At 34.2% G+C, this 23,853-nt stretch overlaps 1 protein-coding gene across 2 annotated transcripts in view; it reads left to right on the forward strand.

Annotated features, from left to right (window-relative positions):
* The first annotated feature begins 1,878 nt into the window (after positions 1-1,878).
* LOC145293228 (sorting nexin-33-like) overlaps positions 1,879-23,853 on the forward strand; it is a 274,899-nt gene continuing 252,924 nt past the window's right edge. Inside the window, exon 1 of one of the 2 annotated variants that reach the window (XM_080139778.1) lies at positions 1,879-2,015. In XM_080139778.1, coding sequence (XP_079995904.1) covers positions 2,001-2,015 — 15 coding nt within the window. In that variant the 5' untranslated portion in view covers positions 1,879-2,000. The remainder of the gene's footprint in view (positions 2,016-23,853) is intronic. The other variant, XM_080139774.1, reaches the window with a different exon arrangement.

Here is a 23,853-nt window from a genome sequence, read left to right on the forward strand (position 1 = left end):
AAAATTAAAGGTATTTGCAGAGGGTGGAGGTGCCAATTGACTGGAAACTCCTGACTCTTATGTCTCCCAATTTTTCGTCTGCTAAAATTTTATTCATGTGATTATGGTGTAGCATCAATAAAATAAACCATTCATTCAAGTGCCGCTTGTTATGTATTTAGCTGAATACGACATTAAAAATCACTTTATTGGTACTTATGCAGTTAAGTTACCAGGCTGGCGGGTGTTTTGTAACTATTCTGTACTTTCACCGAACATATTCATAAACAAAATTTTAGCAGACGAAAAATTGGGAGACAAAAGAGTCAGGAGTTCCATCGACTGTACAACTAATAGCGTAGACACAAGGTAAAGAGATAGTGGCGATAGTAAAGAAGGATGACAAACCCAAATGTTTTGTTAAAAATGATATGAATCATGTTTTATTTTTACCAAGAAGTAAATGGTAAAATGTATGGCTATGGATTCAGGATTAGCTGGAGCAAGAATGGGCGTCGTGTTAGATGGAGATTCTTGGGTCCTTTAGGTAGGAATTGGTTGCTAGACGTCAGTGGGCATATTAATCTATCTAATGATATGTTGCAGAGGGCTGAGACAGGTGTGAAAGTGCCATTCGACTGTTCAACTAATAAAGTATACACAAGGCAAAGAGGTAACGGTAATACCAAAGAAGGATGACAGACGCAGATGTTCGGTTAAAGAGGATGTGTATCGTCTTTTATTTTTACCAAGAAAAAAGATAAAATATGCAACAATGGATATAGATCAGCTGCAACAAGAACAGACTTTTCGTGAGGCTAAGATTCTAAGTTGTACAGTCGACTGGTACTTCACCACGGCTCTCCACCCTCCGTAACAAGGGGTAACCCCGACGTGATTGTTGGACATGGGCAAGCGGTTAGCAGAGAAGATGGCAGAAAAAAACCCAACAAACTAGAAATTAATATATCAGCTCCTCTAGTACAACTACCTCCGTACAATGCAATCAACACCAGGAGTTGGTTTATTCAACTCAAGGCGATATGTTCAACCAGGAAAGTCACAAAATATGCCGCAGTGATACAGGTCTCACCAGCATCAATCGTGGAAAAAGTGTTTGTCATCCTTTTTTGCTATTATCGTTATCTCTTTGCCTTGTGCCTACTTTACTAGTTGTACAGTCGATTGGGATCTTTCACACCTCTGCAACAGATTTTTGATTGATGAGTTGCAATCAATAGGATTTCAATATTTTAACGGAAAATCTCGAGTCAGTTCCTGAAATGGCTGAAGCAGTTTACGATTTGAAATTAAAACACACACACACACACACACACACACACACACACACACACAGACGACACTAAGCATGCAATGGTTGATGTTAGGATTCAAAAAATATACTCTCCCCCCCCCAAAAAAAAAGAAAACGGAACTTATGCTGAATATAAACCGTGCTATTTATTAGAAAGGATTTTCAAGTTAAATTAAATTTTTCGGTATCTTTTGCTTATTAAATTGTAAGGTGAAAGTACAGAATAGTTAGAAAACGGGTTCCTAAATAATAACGTTATTATTTCAACACCATTCGTATAAGTACCAAGAAAACGTTGCAAAAAAAAAAAAAAAAAGCCTTAAAAAAATAGAGAAAGAAAACCGTAAACTACTTCGGCCATTTCCTGGACTGACTCGAGGCCCTACTAGCCCTCCTGTGCTGTGGATATGTATTCATTACAAGTGCCAAATTAAAAACACATACACAAAAAAGCACATTTTTTGACGTCTCTCATGGTCAGCGAAATCATAACAATATATCTTAACGTTTAGAAGATTTATTTGAATAACGCTTGCTTCTGTTTTGATATGAATATGAAGTTGTAGACTTGTCACTTGGTGGTTGTTTAAATAACATAAATGATAACCCGTTTAAATCCGGGCAGAGTTATCGGCCTTGGTGTGAGCAGTATAAATAGTAGCGCCGCGTGCACAACAGATGGCAGTTTGAAACCAGGGTCTCTACCATGTCGGAGGTGCAGGTAAGTTTACGATAACTTCAAACATGACATTACTAACTAGTATTTTACTTATATGCAACCCCAACCCTATATATGTGTATCTGCTGACCTTGTTTATATGAAAATAAAAACAACACAAAATTCCACGTTTGTCATCTAAAAAAAAAAAAAAAAAAAATAGTTTATATACAGTTGATAAAGGAGGAAATCTATCCGAGAACTTTGTTTTTAATTATGTAATAAATAAAAGTTTTTATTTCTAACTCTTTTTTTTTTTTTAACCCTTTTTTTCCGTGTAAAATTTATTTATTTATATTTTTTGTTTTTTACGAAAGAGATTGGCGCCACCTTAATTTTTTTCGATTTTTTTTTTAAATATTTATTAATAATAAATAATAATCAAAGAAAACTTTGCATTTAGTGATGTAACTTTTTTTTTTTTTTTTTTTTTTTTTAAATTAAATTCCTTTCTTTTTCTTTATGAACTTTGTTATAAAGTAATGGTATTTTTTTGTTTGTTTTCAATTCTCTTAGTTCAGATGGAGGGAGGAAGCTATACGAGCAAAAGTCCAAATTTCCTTAAAGGAGGCTGAACCAAGTTTTTTTCTGAATAAAAATAAAGTTAAAATATTTTGTAATTATAATAATTCCGATGTAAAATGAAGTAACATTTTAATTTTTTTAAATGTCGAATTTAAAATAAATGACGGTCGTAAATTTGAAGTAGATTCCACACATGCACTTTGAAGAGTTCAGATTTTTCTTGGCTTTTTTTTTTTTTTAATATATAGGTTGTCTTGTTGTGTGTGTGTGTGTGTGTGTGTGTGTGTTTTGGTTCAGATTCTTATAAAAAAAAATTTTTAAATCTTGAAATGTTTTTGTTTTGAAGAAATTATTAAAAGCAATTAAAAAAAAAACTGTATACTTTTTATTATGCAAACATACGATAAAAATACGTTTTAAGTTTTTAAAACAAAACTTAAACTTTTTATTCTCCTTCTTTCGATTCGTATTCCTAGTAAAAATAAATAAATAAATAAATAAATAAATAAGCGGAATGTAATTTAAAATTATTTTTAAAATAAGATTTCAACTTATCCGTCCCCCTATATTTTCTAAGTAGATGAACAAAAATTAAAAAAAAAAAAAGTACCGAAAAAGACGTTAAAAGTAAACATCTAATGTTGATGTTTATATTAAAAACAAAATTAAATAGTTTATTAAATATATTTACTAATTTAGTATTCGTGGCCTGGTAAACTAAATGAAGACTTACCATTTAAAAATTTGATTTTTAGGCGTATTCAGGTCTGTTTCGAACGAATATCCCACTTTCCCAAAAGTATGCGAAAGATATAATTATGATTGATCGCAATATTTAGATTTGTCAATATTTACAATGTTGACATTTTTATTTTAGATTTTGAATCTTAAAAAAAAAAAAAATAAAAACATGTCGGCATTGTAAATATTGACAACTCAAAATATTGTGAAATGTCATACTTATTTACTTGCCTCCCCACAAGGTTGGGATTTAAATGTACTTAAGTGCAGCCAGCCTACCCCAAAGGGGGGGGGGCACTCTGGATTAGGGCAGTTATTTTTAATTGCCTCGGTGTAGAAAGATTTCTCGTTCACTGATCGAGGACAGAACAGTTACTATACTTTGATCTCTGGTAAAATAAGGAAGAAATAATTAACGTAAATTTCTTAACGTTTTCATTTCGTATAAATGTATTAAAAATCTTTTTTAATATGTTGAAACGAAATAGAAACCTTAAAAAAACAATATGGCACACTTCATAAATTAACTGTAAAATTTAACGTATGATCTGTTTAAGTTTTTTTTTGTTTTTTTTGTGGAGGGGGATCTTCTTTTTAAACATATTTTATAGACTAGCATCCAGCGTTGTCCGGGAACCATTTTACTTTTGTTTTTGTTTTGATTTTTAAAATGCAAGTAAAATTTAATTATAACTGTTTGGCCATTAAATTATTGTAACAAATTGCTATACATAACTAATTAAGATAATGTTGTTTTTAATTAATTTGGAGCATGATATTATATAAATAGCCCCCCCCCCCCCAAAGAAAAAAACAAAAACTTGGTATTTAAAACCGGAAATAACTTTGTATTCGACAGTTTAAATGCTTTCAAATTTTGAAGGGTTTTTACACAGTAATTCATTTTTTTCAACCATGGCTGACTTGTAAAGAATGCATTATGGTGGATTTAATTTCCTAATTTTTATTTTAGACACTACTAAAACACCGAGAAAAATCAAGCTGATTTTTTTTTTTACATTAAAATTTGTTTAAATCTAATATTTCTGAGCCCATTTAGATTTTGCCAGAAAGATAAAACCTTGAATTTCATACTAAAGGCAGAATATACTCTTCTAGAATTTTTAATAGATGTTCTAAAAATGTTAAATTTAAACAATATTCAAATTTAACATTTTTCCAAAAAAAAAAAAAAATAAATAATTTCGCTCCAAAACGTAAACATTAACCAAAATTTTAAATATTAAAAAAAGTTAATAAAAGTTAGGACATTTACAATTTTATTTTTAATTTTACGTTTATTGCATCTGCTCGATTAATAGCAAATAATTTTTTTTGACGTCCCGTAGAGACGAGAAACACAGACACCACGAAAAGTGGTCACGTTATTTGGTTAATCATCGTTTATTAACAAGGATTTAATTTTGTTGAAATGTAATTTCCATATTTTTTCTTGTCTTTTTTTTAACGTGTTTTTGTTCGAAGCGAAATATTAAGGCCCAAAAGTAAAATAAATAAATAAAAATAAATAATAAAAAGCAAAAAAAACAAAACTATATGGATGATGTAGTACATCTGTTTTATTTATTTACTTTAAGCTAACACGCACATTTTAGAAGTAATTAAACACAATCTGGACATTTCTATCTTTTTTTTTTTATGTGTCCACACATTAAATGTAAACAATCGACATAAAACGATATTGATCGGCCTTTGAAGTGTCAAGTTTTGTTGATGGCTTGAAGTATATTTCGGATTTGTTGTCATTTTTTTTTTTTTCGTGTAATATTTATTCCCATCGGTGTTTACACAACCAAATACTAAATATAACGCATTCTATTTAAATTTATTAAATTACATTCAATAAAACAACTTTACATTCCAACTTTAACAAATATAACTAAAATGTGTAATACACAAAAATATCTATGTATGTCAACTGTGTCGAATTTTAAAACTAACGGTCAATTTTTACCTGGTTTCCATCGTAATATTTTCCCTTTAAAATGACGACTTTTATAGGTTTTCGAGTATGCTGAAAACGAATATCAGTTAAATTTTCCGCAAATAAGTAGTATAAAAACTATAGTTTAATGTCACTTTATGATATAACAATGATAATATAATTATTATTGATGAATCTTAATAATTTTTAATCAGCATTTTGTTTATTTTTGGACTTTTGAGCCATTACTGAAAATGTCTGTTTAACTTGTCAACACAGCAGCAGCAGCACTACTTTGTGTGTGTGTGTGTGTGTGTGTGTGTGTGTGTGTGTGTTTAGAACTGAATAAAAGCTTAAAAATACGTTAAAACAAAACTTATCCAGGTAGCTAGGAGAGTAAGTAACTGATCTTGACTTTGATAACATTTGTTACATATTTGGTGCTTGTGCACTTTTGCTACCGCACTATTTTTAAATAGTTTTTTTTCAGGTTAAATTCAAGCTCCATGATATCTTTTTTATTATTAGATTAAGTGTAAGCACATAATAATTACAAAACACCCTCGCCATGTTAAGAATGGCTTTCAAAATAACGTTATTTCAGCACGGTGGCAAAAGTGCACAAGTACCTGTTTTTTTTTTTGTTTCTTTTTTTACCTCTGATAAATCGAAATCCTTCTCGATTTAGAGTGCCCTATTTTTTTTTGCGGGGGGGGGGGGTGATTTACCCCACATAAAAATCGACCTTCTACTGGTGAGATTAATAAAAACTCAACATCATAAGAGATTTCTTGGCCTTCGGGCCAAGATCAAAGTGTAGTATTTGTTCTAATGCTATACAGTGTATACACTTCAATTTTGTTCTCTGTTAGACTAACCGGGTTAGTGGAGAAATCCTTCACGGTCGAGACAATTTTTTATTTTTATTTTGTTCCTTTCTCCACATTAAAAGACGACCTTGGTGTCTAACTCTGCCCTCGCGAGGAGGCAAAGTAAATAAGTAGGAACTTTGAAATATTCCTTATCAAGCCTTTAACAAATATGTGTAATACTAGCCCATTTAATAATGCGCGAAAATCTTTCACCCTGTTGTGAATTGTTTCAAATACTGTTAAATTTGAAAAAATTATATTTTCATGGAAAAAAGTTTGTTACGAACTAATGAAGATATTTTTACTTTTTCTGCCTGTGTTTAATCTTTGCGAAGAAATTTCGTTTCATGTTGGGTCAAAAGTTCAAAACAATAACGGTACTTATGCAGAACCCCAGACCGCGCGGAAATGTTATTTAGAAATCCATTCTTAACATGGGAAGGGAAGGGCGTTTTCTGATTATTCTGTACTAACAATTTAATAAACAAGGCGCCGTATAAATCGGATTTAACGGTTAAAATAAAGTTCCGTCCGTTTTTATTTGCATTCTTCGGCAGCTGAAATTGGTGCTTTGCTTCTTCACGATAAATTTCTTGGAAAAGTCACTTCTGATTAATGTGTAACAGTTTAAAATTATTGTTATTCTGAAAAAAAAAGTCAAGTTCGTTTGCATAGTTTAAAACTGGTAAACATTAATCAGAAGTGACTTTTCCAGGGAATTTATCGTGAACTCGATACAACACGGTACATTTGAGGATGTTATTACTATTGGTAACGTTTATTTTATTAATAGTTTTTTAGTTTTTATTAGTAATGCTTCTAGTTTTGTTTATTATTGGTTTAAGTATATGTTAATTAAAATCATCCTAAATTGGGATTTTATTTAATGAAATATGCCTAAGAGAAAAAATACTGCGCGGATATATATATATATATATAATGTGACTATTTTCAGTCAAGTAGAACAATAATCTCAGTGGTTGTGATAAGGTAAACCTGACTCAGAACTATTTTCATTTTATCACGATTTGAAACAAGTAGCCACTCGTTTGGATTAGTAAATGGGACTACTTTCCCTTTTCTCCTCTTTTTTGTCTTGTCGCATTCTTTTTCATAAAAAAGAAATGGGGGTAAAGCTTCCTCTGTTATGCTACTCGTCATCTGGTTGCAAAATTCTTGATTGATTAATTCTTAATTAATTAAGGTGAGGGGGGCTTTTTGGCCAGATCGAAGTGTAGAACCTGGTCCGGTAGGTGTATCAGAATTTTTGTAGGAATTTTTGACACCCCTAACACGAAACTGCGAATAAAATATAAAAATCTCGTAATTTCTCTGTTAAAAGGGGGTTATTTATTTTCTTTATGGATTATACTTCCAAAATAAACTATTAAAGTTGTTTTAAAAGTAATAGAAATATATATATATATTTTTTAAAACAGTAATGAATTTTCCGAACTCAATATTTTTCAATTTTTAAACTTTAAAAATCTATCAAAATTTTTCTATTGATTCTGTTTTTACGATATTTTCAGGGTCAATGTGAAATTTTATGTTCTTTCCAATAAACCGAATATAATGTTTTAGACAAACGTTTTTTTTTTTTTTTTAAATCACGCCCCCCACCATTTTCAAGTGTCTATTAAAAAGTAAATAATTAATTTACTCACCGAAAAGTAAATAATTAATTTACTCACAAATTGAAGAGAAAAGGTCAATAAATAATATATTCAAATTTAAAACAAAAAAAAATGTAGTGTTTTTTTAGAATTTTACCTGTAAAGTTTGAAGTTTAAAACCTTTTTTTTAAACCACGTTATTATTTTTTTTTAAAATGGAACCTTGGTCCTTGCTCCTTTAATTGAAAAAATAAATTAGGGCTTGAATTAGATTTTTCGAGGAGTTATAAGCTTGGAAAGATGGGGTGGAATTATTCACTATTTTCACGAAATTTCTGACACACCTACTGGTCCAGTCATATCAGGACACCATCTTTGCAGTCATTATCTTGTGGTTTATGGTCAGCAGCGCCCTCAGTGAGAAATGCCAATCATGGAAATTTTACACCCGTTCAAAATAACCTGGTGTGGAGGAGGTGGGGGTGATCACTATCATAAACTGACCTTTGGTCGAATTTTGCTTTTGTTTTGTTTTTTTTATTTAACTTCAGTAAGTTTTAAGATATCAAGAGGCTCCCTCCTGGAGCTTCTCCTTTCTGTCCCCCCCCCGCGTTCTCCTTTCTGTCCCCCCCCGCGTTCTCCTTTCTGTCCCCCCCCCCGCGTTCTCCTTTCTGTCCCCCCCCGCGTTCTCCTTTCTGTCCCCCCCCCCCGCGTTCTCCTTTCTGTCCCCCCCCCGCGTTCTCCTTTCTGTCCCCCCCCCCCCGCGTTCTCCTTTCTGTCCCCCCCCCCGCGTTCTCCTTTCTGTCCCCCCCCGCGTTCTCCTTTCTGTCCCCCCCCGCGTTCTCCTTTCTGTCCCCCCCCCCGCGTTCTCCTTTCTGTCCCCCCCCCCCGCGTTCTCCTTTCTGTCCCCCCCCCCGCGTTCTCCTTTCTGTCCCCCCCCCCGCGTTCTCCTTTCTGTCCCCCCCCCGCGTTCTCCTTTCTGTCCCCCCCCCCGCGTTCTCCTTTCTGTCCCCCCCCCCCGCGTTCTCCTTTCTGTCCCCCCCCCGCGTTCTCCTTTCTGTCCCCCCCCCCGCGTTCTCCTTTCTGTCCCCCCCCCCGCGTTCTCCTTTCTGTCCCCCCCCCGCGTTCTCCTTTCTGTCCCCCCCCCGCGTTCTCCTTTCTGTCCCCCCCCCCGCGTTCTCCTTTCTGTCCCCCCCCCCGCGTTCTCCTTTCTGTCCCCCCCCCCCCCGCGTTCTCCTTTGTGTCCCCCCCCCGCGTTCTCCTTTTTCGTCCCCGGTTCTCCTTTTCCGTCCCCCCTCCGGTTCTCCTCCTCCTTTTCCGTCCCCCTCCTCCTTTTCCGTCCCCCCTCCCGGTTCTCCTTCTCCTTTTCCGTCCCCCCTCCTCCTTTTCCGTCCCCCCTCCTCCTTTTCCGTCCCCCCTCCTCCTTTTCCGTCCCCCCTCCCGGTTCTCCTTCTCCTTTTCCGTCCCCCCTCCTCCTTTTCCGTCCCCCCTCCCGGTTCTCCTCCTCCTTTTCCGTCCCCCCTCCTCCTTTTCCGTCCCCCCTCCTCCTTTTCCGTCCCCCCTCCTCCTTTTCCGTCCCCCCTCCTCCTTTTCCGTCCCCCCTCCTCCTTTTCCGTCCCCCCTCCTCCTTTTCCGTCCCCCCTCCTCCTTTTCCGTCCCCCCTCCCGGTTCTCCTTCTCCTTTTCCGTCCCCCCTCCCGGTTCTCCTTCTCCTTTTCCGTCCCCCCTCCTCCTTTTCCGTCCCCCCTCCTCCTTTTCCGTCCCCCCTCCTCCTTTTCCGTCCCCCCTCCTCCTTTTCCGTCCCCCCTCCTCCTTTTCCGTCCCCCCTCCCGGTTCTCCTCCTCCTTTTCCGTCCCCCCTCCTCCTTTTCCGTCCCCCCTCCTCCTTTTCCGTCCCCCCTCCTCCTTTTCCGTCCCCCCTCCTCCTTCTCCTTCCCCCCTCCCGGTTCTCCTTCTCCTTTTCCGTCCCCCCTCCCGGTTCTCCTTTTCCGTCCCCCCTCCTCCTTTTCCGTCCCCCCTCCTCCTTTTCCGTCCCCCCTCCCGGTTCTCCTTCTCCTTTTCCGTCCCCCCTCCCGGTTCTCCTTCTCTCCTATTTATTTTTAGTTAATAGTCTTTTAAAACTACTACAAATTGTTTTGACAAGAAAATAACTATGGTCAAGGGACACTTGTTAAATGTTTAGCATTAAAAATGGGAAGTTGTAAAAGTTTTAAAAAATTTATTTTATGTAATATTATGCAGAAAGTCTGTATAAAACATTTATTTCCTTAGTCGAGCAAACACTTTATTTTTTAAAAGTTTTTTTGTGTAAAATTTTACCCTTTGCCCCCCCCCCCCGCTGTTTATGGAACAATATCGTGTTATTTACACATCTAACCACTAGAGTTTAAGCCATTATTGAGACAGCATGTTTGTTCTTGACTGAGATATGATTCTGTGGTTCATTCTTCGGGCTTTGCCTTCTTACCCTTTGAAAAACAGTTTATTGCTAATCGTCTGAGGAGTGAGGCGCCCCTACTGGGAATGCTGACAGAGCTGCCTGGCCATTTTTTTTTGCTGGTCAGAGTGCTTTTCCTCCAACTTTTAAAATTCTACCTTCCCGACATTGTTATATCTTTCTTTCATGGGAAGGAAATAAACTTGACTACATGTCGATCGATCGATGCCTCCGTTCAGTCTTGAAAGACAAAGGATATCCCCTGTAAAGGCAACTGCGCATGTAATTGTGTGGCAATTGTAACCACACCTCTCCTGAATCGACACTGTTTGGGTCCAGTGGCAAGGAGAAGACCAGGACGACTGGAAACAATGCCGAGATAAGCGGAGAGCACACACAGCACCTGGAGTCCCCAAATGGTCACCCATTTAGTACTGACCAGGCTCAATGTTGCTTAACTTCGGTGATCCAGCGGAAACCAGTGTGTCAACGTGATTGTCGTATCGACTATATGTAAACACCTTGGAAATATCTAGAATATATATTAGATATGAGAACAGGGGTTCATTTTTACTATGTAATGTTACTGTAAAATGATTACCCAGTTCTTAACTATATAATCTAAGACAAGATGAGTAACCACATTTGTATTTCCAAAATGTCTTTAAAGTCTTTAAAACTTTTTTTGTTCATATTGCCATTCGAGTTTTATTTTTTTCATATTTGCATTTTTTTCATCAGATTAATTTTTTTTTCTGTCAAATGCGCTGAATCTAATACAAGATCTCACTACCATCCATATGTCATCCATAGACAGTTTTGCTGTATCACAGCTCTTCAGTGTTACTAGACTAGCAATTACCTGAAGCCATGATTGAAACTCGACCACCTAGGCGACAATCGGCGCTTTTGACCATTACGCTATTTGGCTGCTACTAAGATGGGTATGCGAAATTACAATGACTGAACATTGTCCAAATGCCTAAGCTCTATAATTTTTTATTTTTTTTTTTTTACACAAAGAGCATTGCTTTATACGCTAGTGTTGGGACGATTTATTGGAATCAGAAAATTTGAGCTTTATTTCCGATTCTAAAAACGATTCTTCAATTTCTTCATCTTTTGTCTTTGTTTAAAACTTAATTTTATTTTAAACTACCAGTAAAACTAAAAGCTATAAATCCCCCCCCCCCATTTCCCGACAAATGTATTTTTGTTTCCGGAAATATATATGCACATATTACATGATGGGTATTTAGTGTAATTCAACGCCACCATCCTACAAAATAAACAACTCTGAAGCTATATATTTAGATTTGAAAAAAAATAAACGGAATTGGTTATTGTATCAAATTTAAAAGAATCGGGAGAGGGGGGGGATACTGGAATCCTCCCAACACTAATGTGTGTGTGGTGGTGGTGGGGGGGGGAATGTTTTTCAATTATATTTGTGTATACCAATCCTTTTTGTTTAGGAGCTCAATATATATTAAATATAAGAGCATATATAAAATAACAGTATAGTTATATTCCAAGATCCAAATATTTATTTTTCATGCAAAACAGCTCCTCCAGCATGTTAATTTTGGTGTATATTTTTACAGGTCCGTTTTATTATGTCAATACCATCTCTTTTCATGTATATACTCTTCAGAAAAATTAGAAATTCTTTGCTTAGATAAAAAAGAAAAATGCATGATATAATGTTGCAGGAAGAAAAAATTCATAGAAGACTCGACATTGTGTTTGTTCCGGCAGCCATCTTTATTTATATTGTAAAGCTAGACAGGTTTTATTCAACTTTTGATTAAAAGTGTTTTAGAATTTTTTAATTCTAAAAAGAAAATGCATGTACAGGATGTCCACAAAGTCTGGCTACATTGTGTATCCAGACTTTGTGGACACCCTGTATATATTATGTATATTATTTAATTGGAATTCATTATTGAGATGAGTATTGTTTTATTAATTTTTTTATTGCGACGTTTCGGCCAACTATTCCTCTGGCTTTCGTCAGGTGGTAACCGCGACGGGATAGGAACACTGAATCTCCTGACTGCATTCACTGCAATTACTGCCATCCGTATTCGTCGTCTCACCACGTTTTGGCCAAGTAAGCCTCTGGCCGGCTTTGGGTAGGATTGAAACCGCTATCTTCAGACAATTCTCACCTGGAACCATAGAGATTCAACATCTCTATCAACTGGTGATCAAGGTTAAATTTTTTGGTCTTATAAATTCATTTATTGTTCGGACTCCAGCTAGGCTCTAGGATATAGTTGCTGATTCTCTGTTTTGAATGTTACTTTTCACTGCCTTCGTTCAGGATTGAACTCAGCACCTTTGGGTAACTGTAAACTTTGATATAACGTCTAGGACAATTCTTAGTTGGTTTTTGTTAATGTTAAACCTATGTTATTCAAGGTTTTCTCTCTCTATTAGAGGTGTCCAAATTGCATTCAGCTCTACGCTTGGTTTGCTCAGTAGGTTATGTTCGAGCATGTGAGCTGTTTCTTTAAGTTTTCTCACTTTCCAGTGGGTCTCTGTTTATTATTTTTACTTCATCCCATAGGGGGCGATGGTCCCCCCTCTCCATCCAGACATGGTTGGGTATACCCGATTTTTTCCGTCTCCAAACAGAGAATCAGCAACTATGTCCCAGAGCTTAGCTGGAGTCCGAACATGGTACCCCCGTAATAATAATAAAGGGTTGGGTTCGAGACTCCTAACAAACGGTTCCCCAGTTCGATACAAAACACCTGATGAAGGCCGGAGGGCAAAACGGCCGAAACGTTGTGACTATAACAACCAAGATGAGGAAGTCAGTCCGACAATCTCAAATGAAAACACCTCATCTCAAAAATACAATTATTATAAATTCATTTTTATTTATTCTTTCATGGTCGGGTCCGTACCGAATGGTATATATTATTTAATTGGGATTTATCATTGAGATGAGTATTATTTATTAATTTATTTATTGTGGACTATTATCCTCATCTTTTTCTTAGTTGGCCGGAACGTCGTGAAACAACTAAGAAAAAGATTATGGTTCGCAATAAATAAAATTTATATATTATGTGATGAATGATTTGGGGGTTTGGGTTTGTCTCTTTTTCTGCCCTTTTCATTTACTTCCAAATGGACTTTGTGTAGATTGCACTCTCATGGGCAGGCACGTTAAATAAATAACCTTTTGGTTTTTATCCATCCGTTTCAAGAGTCAGACTTTCCCACCGATAAGATTTAAACCAACCATGCCTTCCTTCCCAGATGTTCTCTTTCTGGTCTAACTAAAAAGAAAAAAAAAAAGTCTAACCAAACATTTTCCTTTCTTTGTCTTAGAATGTTCTCATCTTTATAAGAATTGCTAGGATGTTTTGCTTTAATACAACACTGATGATAAAAAAGAAGTCCACCCAATAAATGTCAGGGTGATATTTAGTGGATTATTACCAGTATTTTTTATTTTAGAGGTTTTAGCGATTTTCAGGACTTCAAATGTGACTGGCTCATGTCGCCATCTTTGTTTTTGATGTGATTTAGCAACTTTGAACTAATTGCATTTCAAACTTAATAAACGCTATAAAATAAGTTAAAACACCAAAAACTTATCCAGATAGGTAAGAGAGTAACTTATTCTGCCTTTGGTAACATTTATTTGTTACATATTTGTTTCTTGACCACCTTTTTGTTCTGTTGTCTATTGTAAAATATATCCTACATTATTTGTTACATGTTTCCGACTGTTATTTTTACAATCGGTGCTTATGTATGTAAACTGTGAAATATGGCAGTTAAAAATAAAATAAAGGGAAAACTTTGGGAAATATGTCTTTGTATTACTATACACATAGATTCGAAAAAGTTGTCAAAAAACAAATGTATAACAAATGTTATAAAAGGCAAGATAAGTTACTTTTCTATTTAACTGGATAACTTTTTAGTGTTTTTATTTAATGTAACATGTTTATTCATCTCGAAAAACAGTGTTTACCGATGTGTTTGGAAAATTAAAGATGGCGTCGGACTCTCTGTTGAACATGGTGAGTTTGGGAAAATGAGTTAAGACTAAAAAAAAAATACTGTTGGAGACTTGCTCAATGTGTTACCATAACATAGGCTGACATATATTTGGTGGGTTTTTAACAGTATTTCGTGTATTTTTTTTAGTTTTAACTCATTTTCCCAAACTTAGTGTTAACCAGAGAGTGCCCGGCCATTTGCAATTTTCACATACATCGGTAGGTGTATCAGAATTTTTGTAGGAATTTTTGACACGAAACTGCGAATAAAATATAAAAAAAACTCGTAATTTCTCTTTTAAAAGTGGGTTGTTTATTTTCTTTATGGATTATACTTCCAAAATGAACTATTAAAGTTGTATAAAAAGTAATAGAAATTATTTTTTTAGTTTTAAAAAAACAGTAATGAAATTGAATTTTACAAGTTCAGTATTTTTTAATTTTTAAACTTTAAAAATCTATCAAAATTTTTCTATTGATTCTATTTTTACGATATTTTCAGGGTCAATGTGAAATTTTATGCTTCTTTCCAATAAACCGAATATAATATTTTAGACAAACGTTTTGAATTTTTTTTAAATTCACGCCCCCTCCCCCTTTTTGAAATATCTATTAAAAAGTAAATAATTAATTTACTCACCAAAGTTTTATATATCACAAATTGAAGATAAAAGATCAATAAATATATTAAAATTTAAAACTTTTTTTTTTTTTTTTTTTTTTAATGAAACCTTGGTCCTTTCTCCTTTAATTGAAAGAAAAAATTAGGGCTTTAATTACATTTTTCGAGTAGTTATAAGCTTGGAAAGACAGACAATATTTGTCACGAAGTTTCTGACACACCTAATACATCGGTAAACATTGTATGTTTTTCGAGCTGAATAATCATGTTACATTAAGTAAAACCACTAAAAAATTATCAAGTTAGGTAGAAAAGTAAGTTATCTTGCCTTTGATAACATTTATGTTTTTGACAACTTTTTCGAATTTATGTGTATAGTCATAAAAACCCGGAAATATTTTATTATTGAAAAATATTTGTGTAGACAGAAACTTACGAAAACAATTCCGTAGAATTAAAAAATAAAAAAATAAAATAAAATTTAGAAGATTATCCACAACATTTGATTTTCTTATTTTAAAATAAAACTATTTAAACAATTTATATGATTTTTGGAGTATTTTTTTTTTCAGTCATGGGTACATACATTATACAGATTTGTTTTTATTTTTGTTTTAATTAATATAGGTGAAATTCTGGACAAATACCTTTTACAATAGTAAAATGCCAAAAGAAGACTAGTCAGTGACATTAAGGCGAAAATTTCCGATAATGGCTAAAAATTGCGTCGGTTCCAAACTCCAAATAGTGGTCAAATTTTTTAAATAAAAATGCTCAAATTATTTTCTGTAAATTTTTTTCAATAATAAATATTTCTTAATGTTTTAGGTTATGTTATTTATAACTACCATATTTCATTTGTGTGTTTACATACATAAACGTCTCGGTCTTTGCTCCATTTAGATTTAGTGGGTTTGGGATTCTTTCATTTCAAGTACTTTCTAATTTCCGTACTGGAAACTTCGGGGTTTGTGGTTTCGTTTACAATGTAATTCAACTAAGACTGATAACATTGTTTACGTTCTTGATATTCATGTTGTAGAATGGTGAAACTCTTATTTACAAAAAAAACAACAAAAAAAAACTTTTACTTTTTTTTTTTTTTCACTTCAAACAGGACAAATTGCCACTTGTGGAATATTAGGGGCTACTATTTGGTCTCCTATCTAACAGGAGACTGAATCAGCGAGATATCTGTTCATATTACATTTAAATTTCTGCAAGTTAGTACAGTCAGGGAAGCAGGAAACAGGGAGGGAATTCCGAAGTCTCAGCAATCTGAAGGAATAAACTACTAGAGTAGTAGGTTTTCTGGTATCTAGCTACCTCAACAGTAAAGGGGCAAGATTTTGCTGCTTACGTTAAAAGGGGCACAAGTGTTGAGTTCATTAGAGGACTTTCTGTAAAGTACTGGTAAAACAGGCACAGGATTGCAATATTGCAGTGATGCGACAGAGGTTGAAGCTTGGTCGATAATGTGGGACCTATCATATACGTATTTGTTGCAAATGATTGCCAGAATCCAGTGATGGTAGTAGTAGTAGCAGAGCTGTAGTCAGAAGTTGCCTTACATAATGTAATTAACATTGGCGGTTGTCACCTGATGTTTATCTAGACCAAAAGAGCAACACTTAAAACTGGTTGACTAAGAGACTACGAGTTTAGACTACATAAATACTATTACTGCAGGATTAGTTCCATAATTAGGGTTTTAGAAAAAGCAAACAAACAAACAAAAAACATTGAGAGTAAATTGTTTGATAAACTTTCCTCTCCTGTTTTTATAAATACCAATTAGTTTGTTTTTATTTGTTTGGGCTAGTTAAGAGATTGAAAAAAAGATTTCATTAATTCCCTTAAAACAACTGATGTATTCTTTCCTCATGGAGTATACAGCTTGTTCTTATGCAGATCTGTTGCAGAATGTATTTTTCTTCCCCCCCCCCTCTCAGTCAATTATTTTAAGAGACCCATCATTATTTAGCAATAGATAAAGCAACTTAAGGTAGGTAGAAGTATTGACCACCAGATAGTTTTAACTCTGGCGATTTTGACCCCACCCCCATCCCCACCCACACTCCACCCGACAATCTTTTCATTACCGGAAATTTTTACCCTCCCCCTCCCAAATTTTTTTCATTACCAACCCACCTTGAGAGTTTGACCCCTCCCCACACACTCCCACCACACCAGTGAGTGTGACTCCCAAATCCTCATCTCCCTCCCCCCCTCACTTCACCTTCGAGATTGTCCCCAAAATAATATTCTATCCTCCTGAAGAATTTACCCGCACCCGAAAGTTCAATTATTTCTATTTATATATTTTTTTATGAACATAATTTTCATTTTTCACACGTTGCAGCTGTGCACATTAATAATCGTTTGTTTTTCACCAAATAAATAATCACAAGTAATGAATATGGATTTCATACACAAACATATATATATATATATATATATATATATATATATATATATATAACAAATAACAGTTGTTACCTTGATTCGATTTTTGTTTACTTCAAAAACTTAGTAAGACTAGCCTGGGTGCCCGGTGTTGCCCAAGTGTTTGGAGGTGTGTTGAGCAAAAAAAAAAAAAAATGATAGGCAGGCTTGAACCCGTACTACAAAGGAGGAAAACGTGAAAAAAAAGTGACTTCTTTGCTATTGCGCCCATCGCCAAACCAGAAGGCTAGACAATCGAAAAGAGGGGATGACTTAAAAAAAAAAAAAGTGACCCCTCCCTCTAGAAAAGTTCCCAGTTGACAGTGAAGGAATTAATGTTTTGGGCCAATTTCTTCAAAATGATAGTGATCTCATGAAAATCCGTCGTCTCTGTCGAAAGTTTTAGGCAGATTTACATACAAACATACGTACATACAGACAGGTGAGATTTATATTATAGATAACACTGCACCATTTGGGTAACTAAGCAAATTAGTGCGGAAATGTATTTGTCTTTTTTGCTGTTTTTTTTTTTTTTTTTTTTTTTTTTTTTTTTTTTTTTTTTTTTTTTTTTTGTGAACCAATTTTTCATAAATCATTTATTTTCATTGTATTAGAGATTAATTTAAAACATTTTTAGATTCTCAAAACGGTAACAGACTTCCTACTACCCATTTAATAAAGTTCTTGAAATTTGTGTTAACCATCGTGTCCTACCTCCCCAAGAAGTTTGGTCTTCCCATGAGGTCTGCACTCTGTGATGTCTTAGTTTGCTTCTTCCTGTCTCCTTCATGTATCTATTACCAAATATTTCTGATCATTTCCGGTGTATTGCCGGTGCGTTTTTCTATAGCCTAGAAAAGTTTCAATAGCAAAGAAATTGAATAAAGTAGAACCCACCAAACCTTGCTTTTTCTAGATATGAAGCGACATACAAGAACTGTTTGGAAATTTTTGAGATGAGGCTTGATAATTTGGATTATTCGGACTACTGTTCTCATCCCCATTTTATTCTCACAACGATTTGGCAGATGTAACCTCACACTTTCCTCAGATGTGTTGAACTCTGAAATCTGTATGAAATTTTGAATGAAACCCTATATTTAATTTATCAGGGTAGCTTATTTAAAATCAGCATCAATTGAAAGTTTACAGAGAAACCACCAGCAAAAATGACGCGCGTTTCTTCATTTTTATTTACTGTTTAATTTTTAATTTTTCTTTTATGTGTATATGTACTGTGTGCATGTGTATATGTGCTTACTTATATGTATTTAAAACTGACATGACACCTTCTCATTAGCTATATCTCCTTCCCCTCCTCCCCCCCCCGTGTATGCTCATCACTTTCACTACACTGATGAAGACTGAAGGATCGTTCGAAAATTATGTACTGGTAAAAACCATTCGCCCATGTATGGAGTATTGCTGTCATATTTGGGCTGGTGCATCGGCTACTAGTCTCTCGCTCCTTGACAGGGTTCAAAAGAGTCGCAAATCTGATAGGCCCTAAACTGGCATCTAAGCTTCAGCCTCTGTCCCATCGACGAAACGTTGCATCCCTCTGCCTGTTCTACAAGTATTTTAATGGTGAATGCTCTGATGAACTGCAAGCACTTGTGCCCCCACGACGTGAACACCCTCGACAGACCCGACAAGCTGCAAAATCCCACCCCCACACTAGAGATCCCTAGATGTAAAAGATCTTTCTACTCCGATAGTTTCTTCCCCAGAACCGCTAGACTTTGGAATTTCATTCCAGGTCACTGCTTCCACAACTGTACTAACATGCAGAAGTTCAAGTGCAACATGAACCAACATCTTGCTGCCCAAATCCCTACATAGTACCCCAGTAGTTGTTTCCCCTGATAGTAGCCCCCTACACCAAAGTGGCAATGTGCCTTGTTTGGGGTGAAAATGTAATTAAAAAAAAAAAAAAAATTCTTTTTTATTCCTTCACGTCACCAATAGAAAACGAATAAAGAAAAGTTATAAGCTTTTATACTTTTCGTATTCTTTATACATTTTCATTATATAATTTTTTTAAATTTTTTTTTCTTACATGGTAGTCACCACTTATCAAGGCCCAGAAGCCACTCGGGGATAAGGGTTATTGCGTGTACTGTAATCAATGGGATAATATTAGTAATTGTTGGTAATAGAGATTTGATAAAGTCTTAAGGGGGCATCAGGAATTTGTTTATGTTGGACTTGAAGACATCCAAGTTGTAGTCAGGTGGGAAACAGGCAAACTGAAGAGTTCCACAGGCGTGCACTTCTCAGAAAGAAGCTTTGTTCATGGAATCTACGTTTTGATTTAGGCACAGATAAAGAATGGTGAAAATTATTGACAGTAGTTTTAGCTAGACTGGTGTTTTTCGTGAAAGATTGGCGAGGGGGAGGGCAGAGTTTGGAGCTCAGACGAGCACTTGCCATGGAAATAGCGTTAAAACAAAGACAGGCTTACAACGTCTCTTCTGTGGGAGAGAGGTTGCAAGGAAGAGAAAAGGGCATCCTCCACTAAGCCACAAAGTCTATTTTGTACTCTGTCAAGGCAGGATAGGTTGTTTTTAGCAGCTCCTGCCCAGATGTGGCAGCAGTACTCCATCTTTGGACGTACTTGGCTTTTATATAGAGAATTGCATCAGCAGTGAGATATCTTCTGGAGCGGTAGAAGGATCCCACCATTTTCCCAGTGACCTTGGCAACAAATATCTTTTCTTTTTTTTTACAGTGATCACCACTTATCAAGGCCCGGAAGCCACTCAGGGATAAGGGTTATTGCAAGTACATTACGTATATATATATATATATATATATATATATTTCAATTCATCTTGTCCGAATAAAAAGGTAGTCATAGGTTTTCTAAATGCATAGAACACGTTTTCGAATCTCTACAATACTCTGAAACCTATTCATAAAAAAATGCCAAAATAAGGACACATAAAAGTCATAAAAACTTCAAGTCAAACCAAAACCATTGTCAAAAACCTGTAATTGTACTCATTAAATCTTAAAATGGAACCTAATTTAGATGAACTTGTTTTCAACCACAACAAAGAAATTTCCTTTCTCTCTTTTATATCTGTACGTAGATATAAAAAAGTGACCATGTCTGCCTGCCTGTCTGTCTGTGCAGAACGGTCTACAAACTTGAAACTGGGTATATAGAGGATTTGGGCCCATGGAACAAATTAGATTTGGTTTTTAGCTAGTAAAAATACTTGGTAAAGGGTAAAAAATTTAAGATTGGAACTTGGCAGGTATAAGTCTACTAAATGGGTTACTTCTATGTACCCATAAATATACATTTATACAGTAAAGTCAGTTAATTTTTAAAATTCTGATGTCAATCTGCTGTTAGCTCAGATAACAAAGTTGGAACGCTAAATGTTTTTGTTTCGATTCTAACTGATGACATCCAAGTCATTTTTTTTTTTTTTTTTTAACTTTTGAAATCCCTATTATATATTGGGTAGAATATAATTAATAGAGAATTGGCTCTATAATAATAAATGCAAAATCTGCATAAACTAAAATATATTTAGATGTATTTTACAACCAGGCGATGCCAGATGGCCTGTTAGTATTTACATATAATTATTTGCAACTAAATATGCTGGAATCTGACCTTTTGTACGTATTTTTTTTTTTTTTTTTTTTTGACCTGTTTAATTTCTACCAAAATGACCTTGTTCTAGAAATTTCTTTAAACTCTTAAATATTCCTATTAATAATTGGACTTTCAAATCACTTTGGTAACTAACAGCTAGGATTCTGAATTTGAGATGTGTATTGATAATTTGTATTATTTGGACTACTGTTCTCATCTTGATCACTATTTTCATGACGACATCTGATACTACCAGATCAGGCTGTCTGAAGATACTGGCTTTCTAACGAAAAAAAAAAATGCACCAAACTTTGATTTTTTTTTTTTTTTTTTTTTTTTTTTCCCTTTGTAAAGCTCAATTATGTTCTGCAAAGTCAAAAGCAAAAACAATTTCATTGACAAAACAATCAAACCAAACACTATGAATAAATATTTTAAGATATAAAGAACTTGGAGGATAAAAACTTTTTTTTTTTTTTTTTTAAATTACTGGAATCGACATTAAATGACTCTAAAAACAAGCAAATAAAATTTTAAAAAGACCCCAAAACCTCAAGATCTGCAAACGTTTATCTGAAAAATATATTTCATAAAACATATCAGAATTGATGTACAGTCATAGTACTTTTTTTCAATTTAAACTGATTTTAATGTTTGTTTTTTTTTTTTTTTTTTTTTTTTTTTTTTTTTTTGCTATGAATGTCTACAGTTTACAAGACACAAGAATGTTTGGCAAATGTCATTAAGTACTTTTACACAATTTTGGATAGCTGGCACAACCCGAATCTCTTTCTCGCATTTGCTTTTTTACGACTTTCATTTCTAATAAAACTTTTCCTTTCATTTGCTTTCCTTAACAGTTCACAATATGATTTGTTTCTTTTATAATTTAAAGGAAAAGAGTAATTATTTTTTGGTCAATAATAATCAATTATTTGGAAAGTTTGAATATATTTTTAGAAAATAATCAAAATGAATGATCCCTATCGGCATCAATGCAGAAAATATGCTACGAAATTTTTGTAATACTTTGTTGGAATTCATAATGAAAATTAAAAAAGATTGTTATAGTTTGACTCATGGATGTTATATACCAAAAAGGATTATACGAGGGTCATTCCAAAAGTAAAGCCTCCTATTTTTTCTAACTCAAAAAGTTGAAAAGCTACGAAAACAGGAGTGGTACCATTTAAAACAAAAACAAGCAACCTTTTGTGCTCCAGAATTAATTTTTCTACATAGTCACTGTCAATGTCAGAAATTCAATGATACATCTCTGCTTCTGACGCACGTCTATGACAAGGGGTGCTTTCTTAGTCTCACATCGTCAATATCTGAAACATGAAACTTTCAGGTCATCAATGCAATCCCTTTTGTTTTATTTGGATGGAATTTAAAAAAAATAAGAGGGATTAGTTTTGGGACGTTCCTCGTATTTATATATTTTTTATTGGTAGACATTTTATCCCATTAAAAACTGGCAAAAGTTATAGACCGTTGACTTAGAATTGTTTTATGCCAAATTTATATTTGAATACGGTTAAATTTGTGCTTATTTTTGCATTAAATACTGATTCTTATGTGCATCAAATGGATATCATAATACTTAGTTCGCTGTACGTTAACATAAAAAGTCCAAAATATTTCACCAGATCAGCCTTGTAATTTTAGAGAAAATGTGATATTATGGTGACTAATTTCTATAAATTCCTTACTTTGCATTGAACAGATACCATAATACTTACTTTGCTATTAAAAATTTTTTTATTTTATTCTTTTTAAACAATGGTTCATACAATTTTAGTCAGATTGGTCCAGTAGTTTCTGAGAACGTAAAATGGACAGACACAAAGAACTATAGATAATCTTATATTCATAAAAATATTATGAATTCTCTACTCTAATCAAACAAAAAGCTGTGTGTGTGTGTTTTTTTTCTTTCACCCAAAAGTTTACCTGGCAAATAAAAGGAAGAAAACAAATAGCTAATTGGACAACGCCCCTGCCTTCATTCAGTTTCCATAATTTCTTTCTTTTTTCTTAACTAATTAGCTTTTTTCTTTAACTTTCCGGTTTTAGACTTTTTAATCATGAATCGAAAAGTCAATTTCCAAAGTGAAATCATTTAAGATATCATTTGTGAATGAAGATTATTCTTTTAATTTCAACGATTTCACTCCACTAACGACTTTGATATTAAAATCTGGATTTTTGTTTTCACGTTTAGCCTCCTACCACCACCACTTGCCCCAATACTAAGACAAAAAAAAAAAGACAAAAAAAAAAAAAGAAAGAAAAATCTTAGATTAGAGATTGTGAAGACGGTATTCTGCATCACTGCATAGTGCATCGGCTAACTTGTTTTCAGCTACTTTTTTTAGGTATTTTATGAAACAGGTGCGTCTTTTTTTCATAATAAATGATATTAATAATTTATGTATAAAAAATTAAATAACTAAATATTTTATTTGAATAATAGTGCGAAAGCTGGCAAAGCATAATATTTTTAATCATTTTTAACAAAGCGTGTATCGTAGACATATACTTACAATAAGGATTAATATTTGATTGTAAAATTATATTGATATAGAAATTTTTTTTTTTTTTTTTTTAAAGATTGGTCATATCTCATTCAGCGTTGATGGGTGTTTCAGTTCGTAAAACTACTCTTTAGGGTCTGCCAAACGATTGAAAAATGGACCACATGTTTCTGTGACGTCAGATTTGTGTTAACTATACGAACTATGGAAAAGCAGAAGCGACTTAATGATTTTTTAAAACCTTTGTTTATCTTCAAACTGCAATTAATAATTAATCTTTGTTATAATTTTGTTAGGTTTTAAGATTCACAGTTTAAAAATTAATATTATAAACATCTGTATATTAAATATGAAATACGGTTTTACTGAATGTCCATTTGGTTACTTACGGACTTCCAAATTTTGTTCGGTAAAAAGAGACGAACAAAATAGGAGGGGGGGGCTACAAAATACTTAATA

Source organism: Euprymna scolopes, chromosome 14 (assembly GCF_053919585.1).
Source record: "Euprymna scolopes isolate OS-2025 chromosome 14, ASM5391958v1, whole genome shotgun sequence".
NCBI lineage: Eukaryota > Metazoa > Mollusca > Cephalopoda > Sepiida > Sepiolidae > Euprymna > Euprymna scolopes.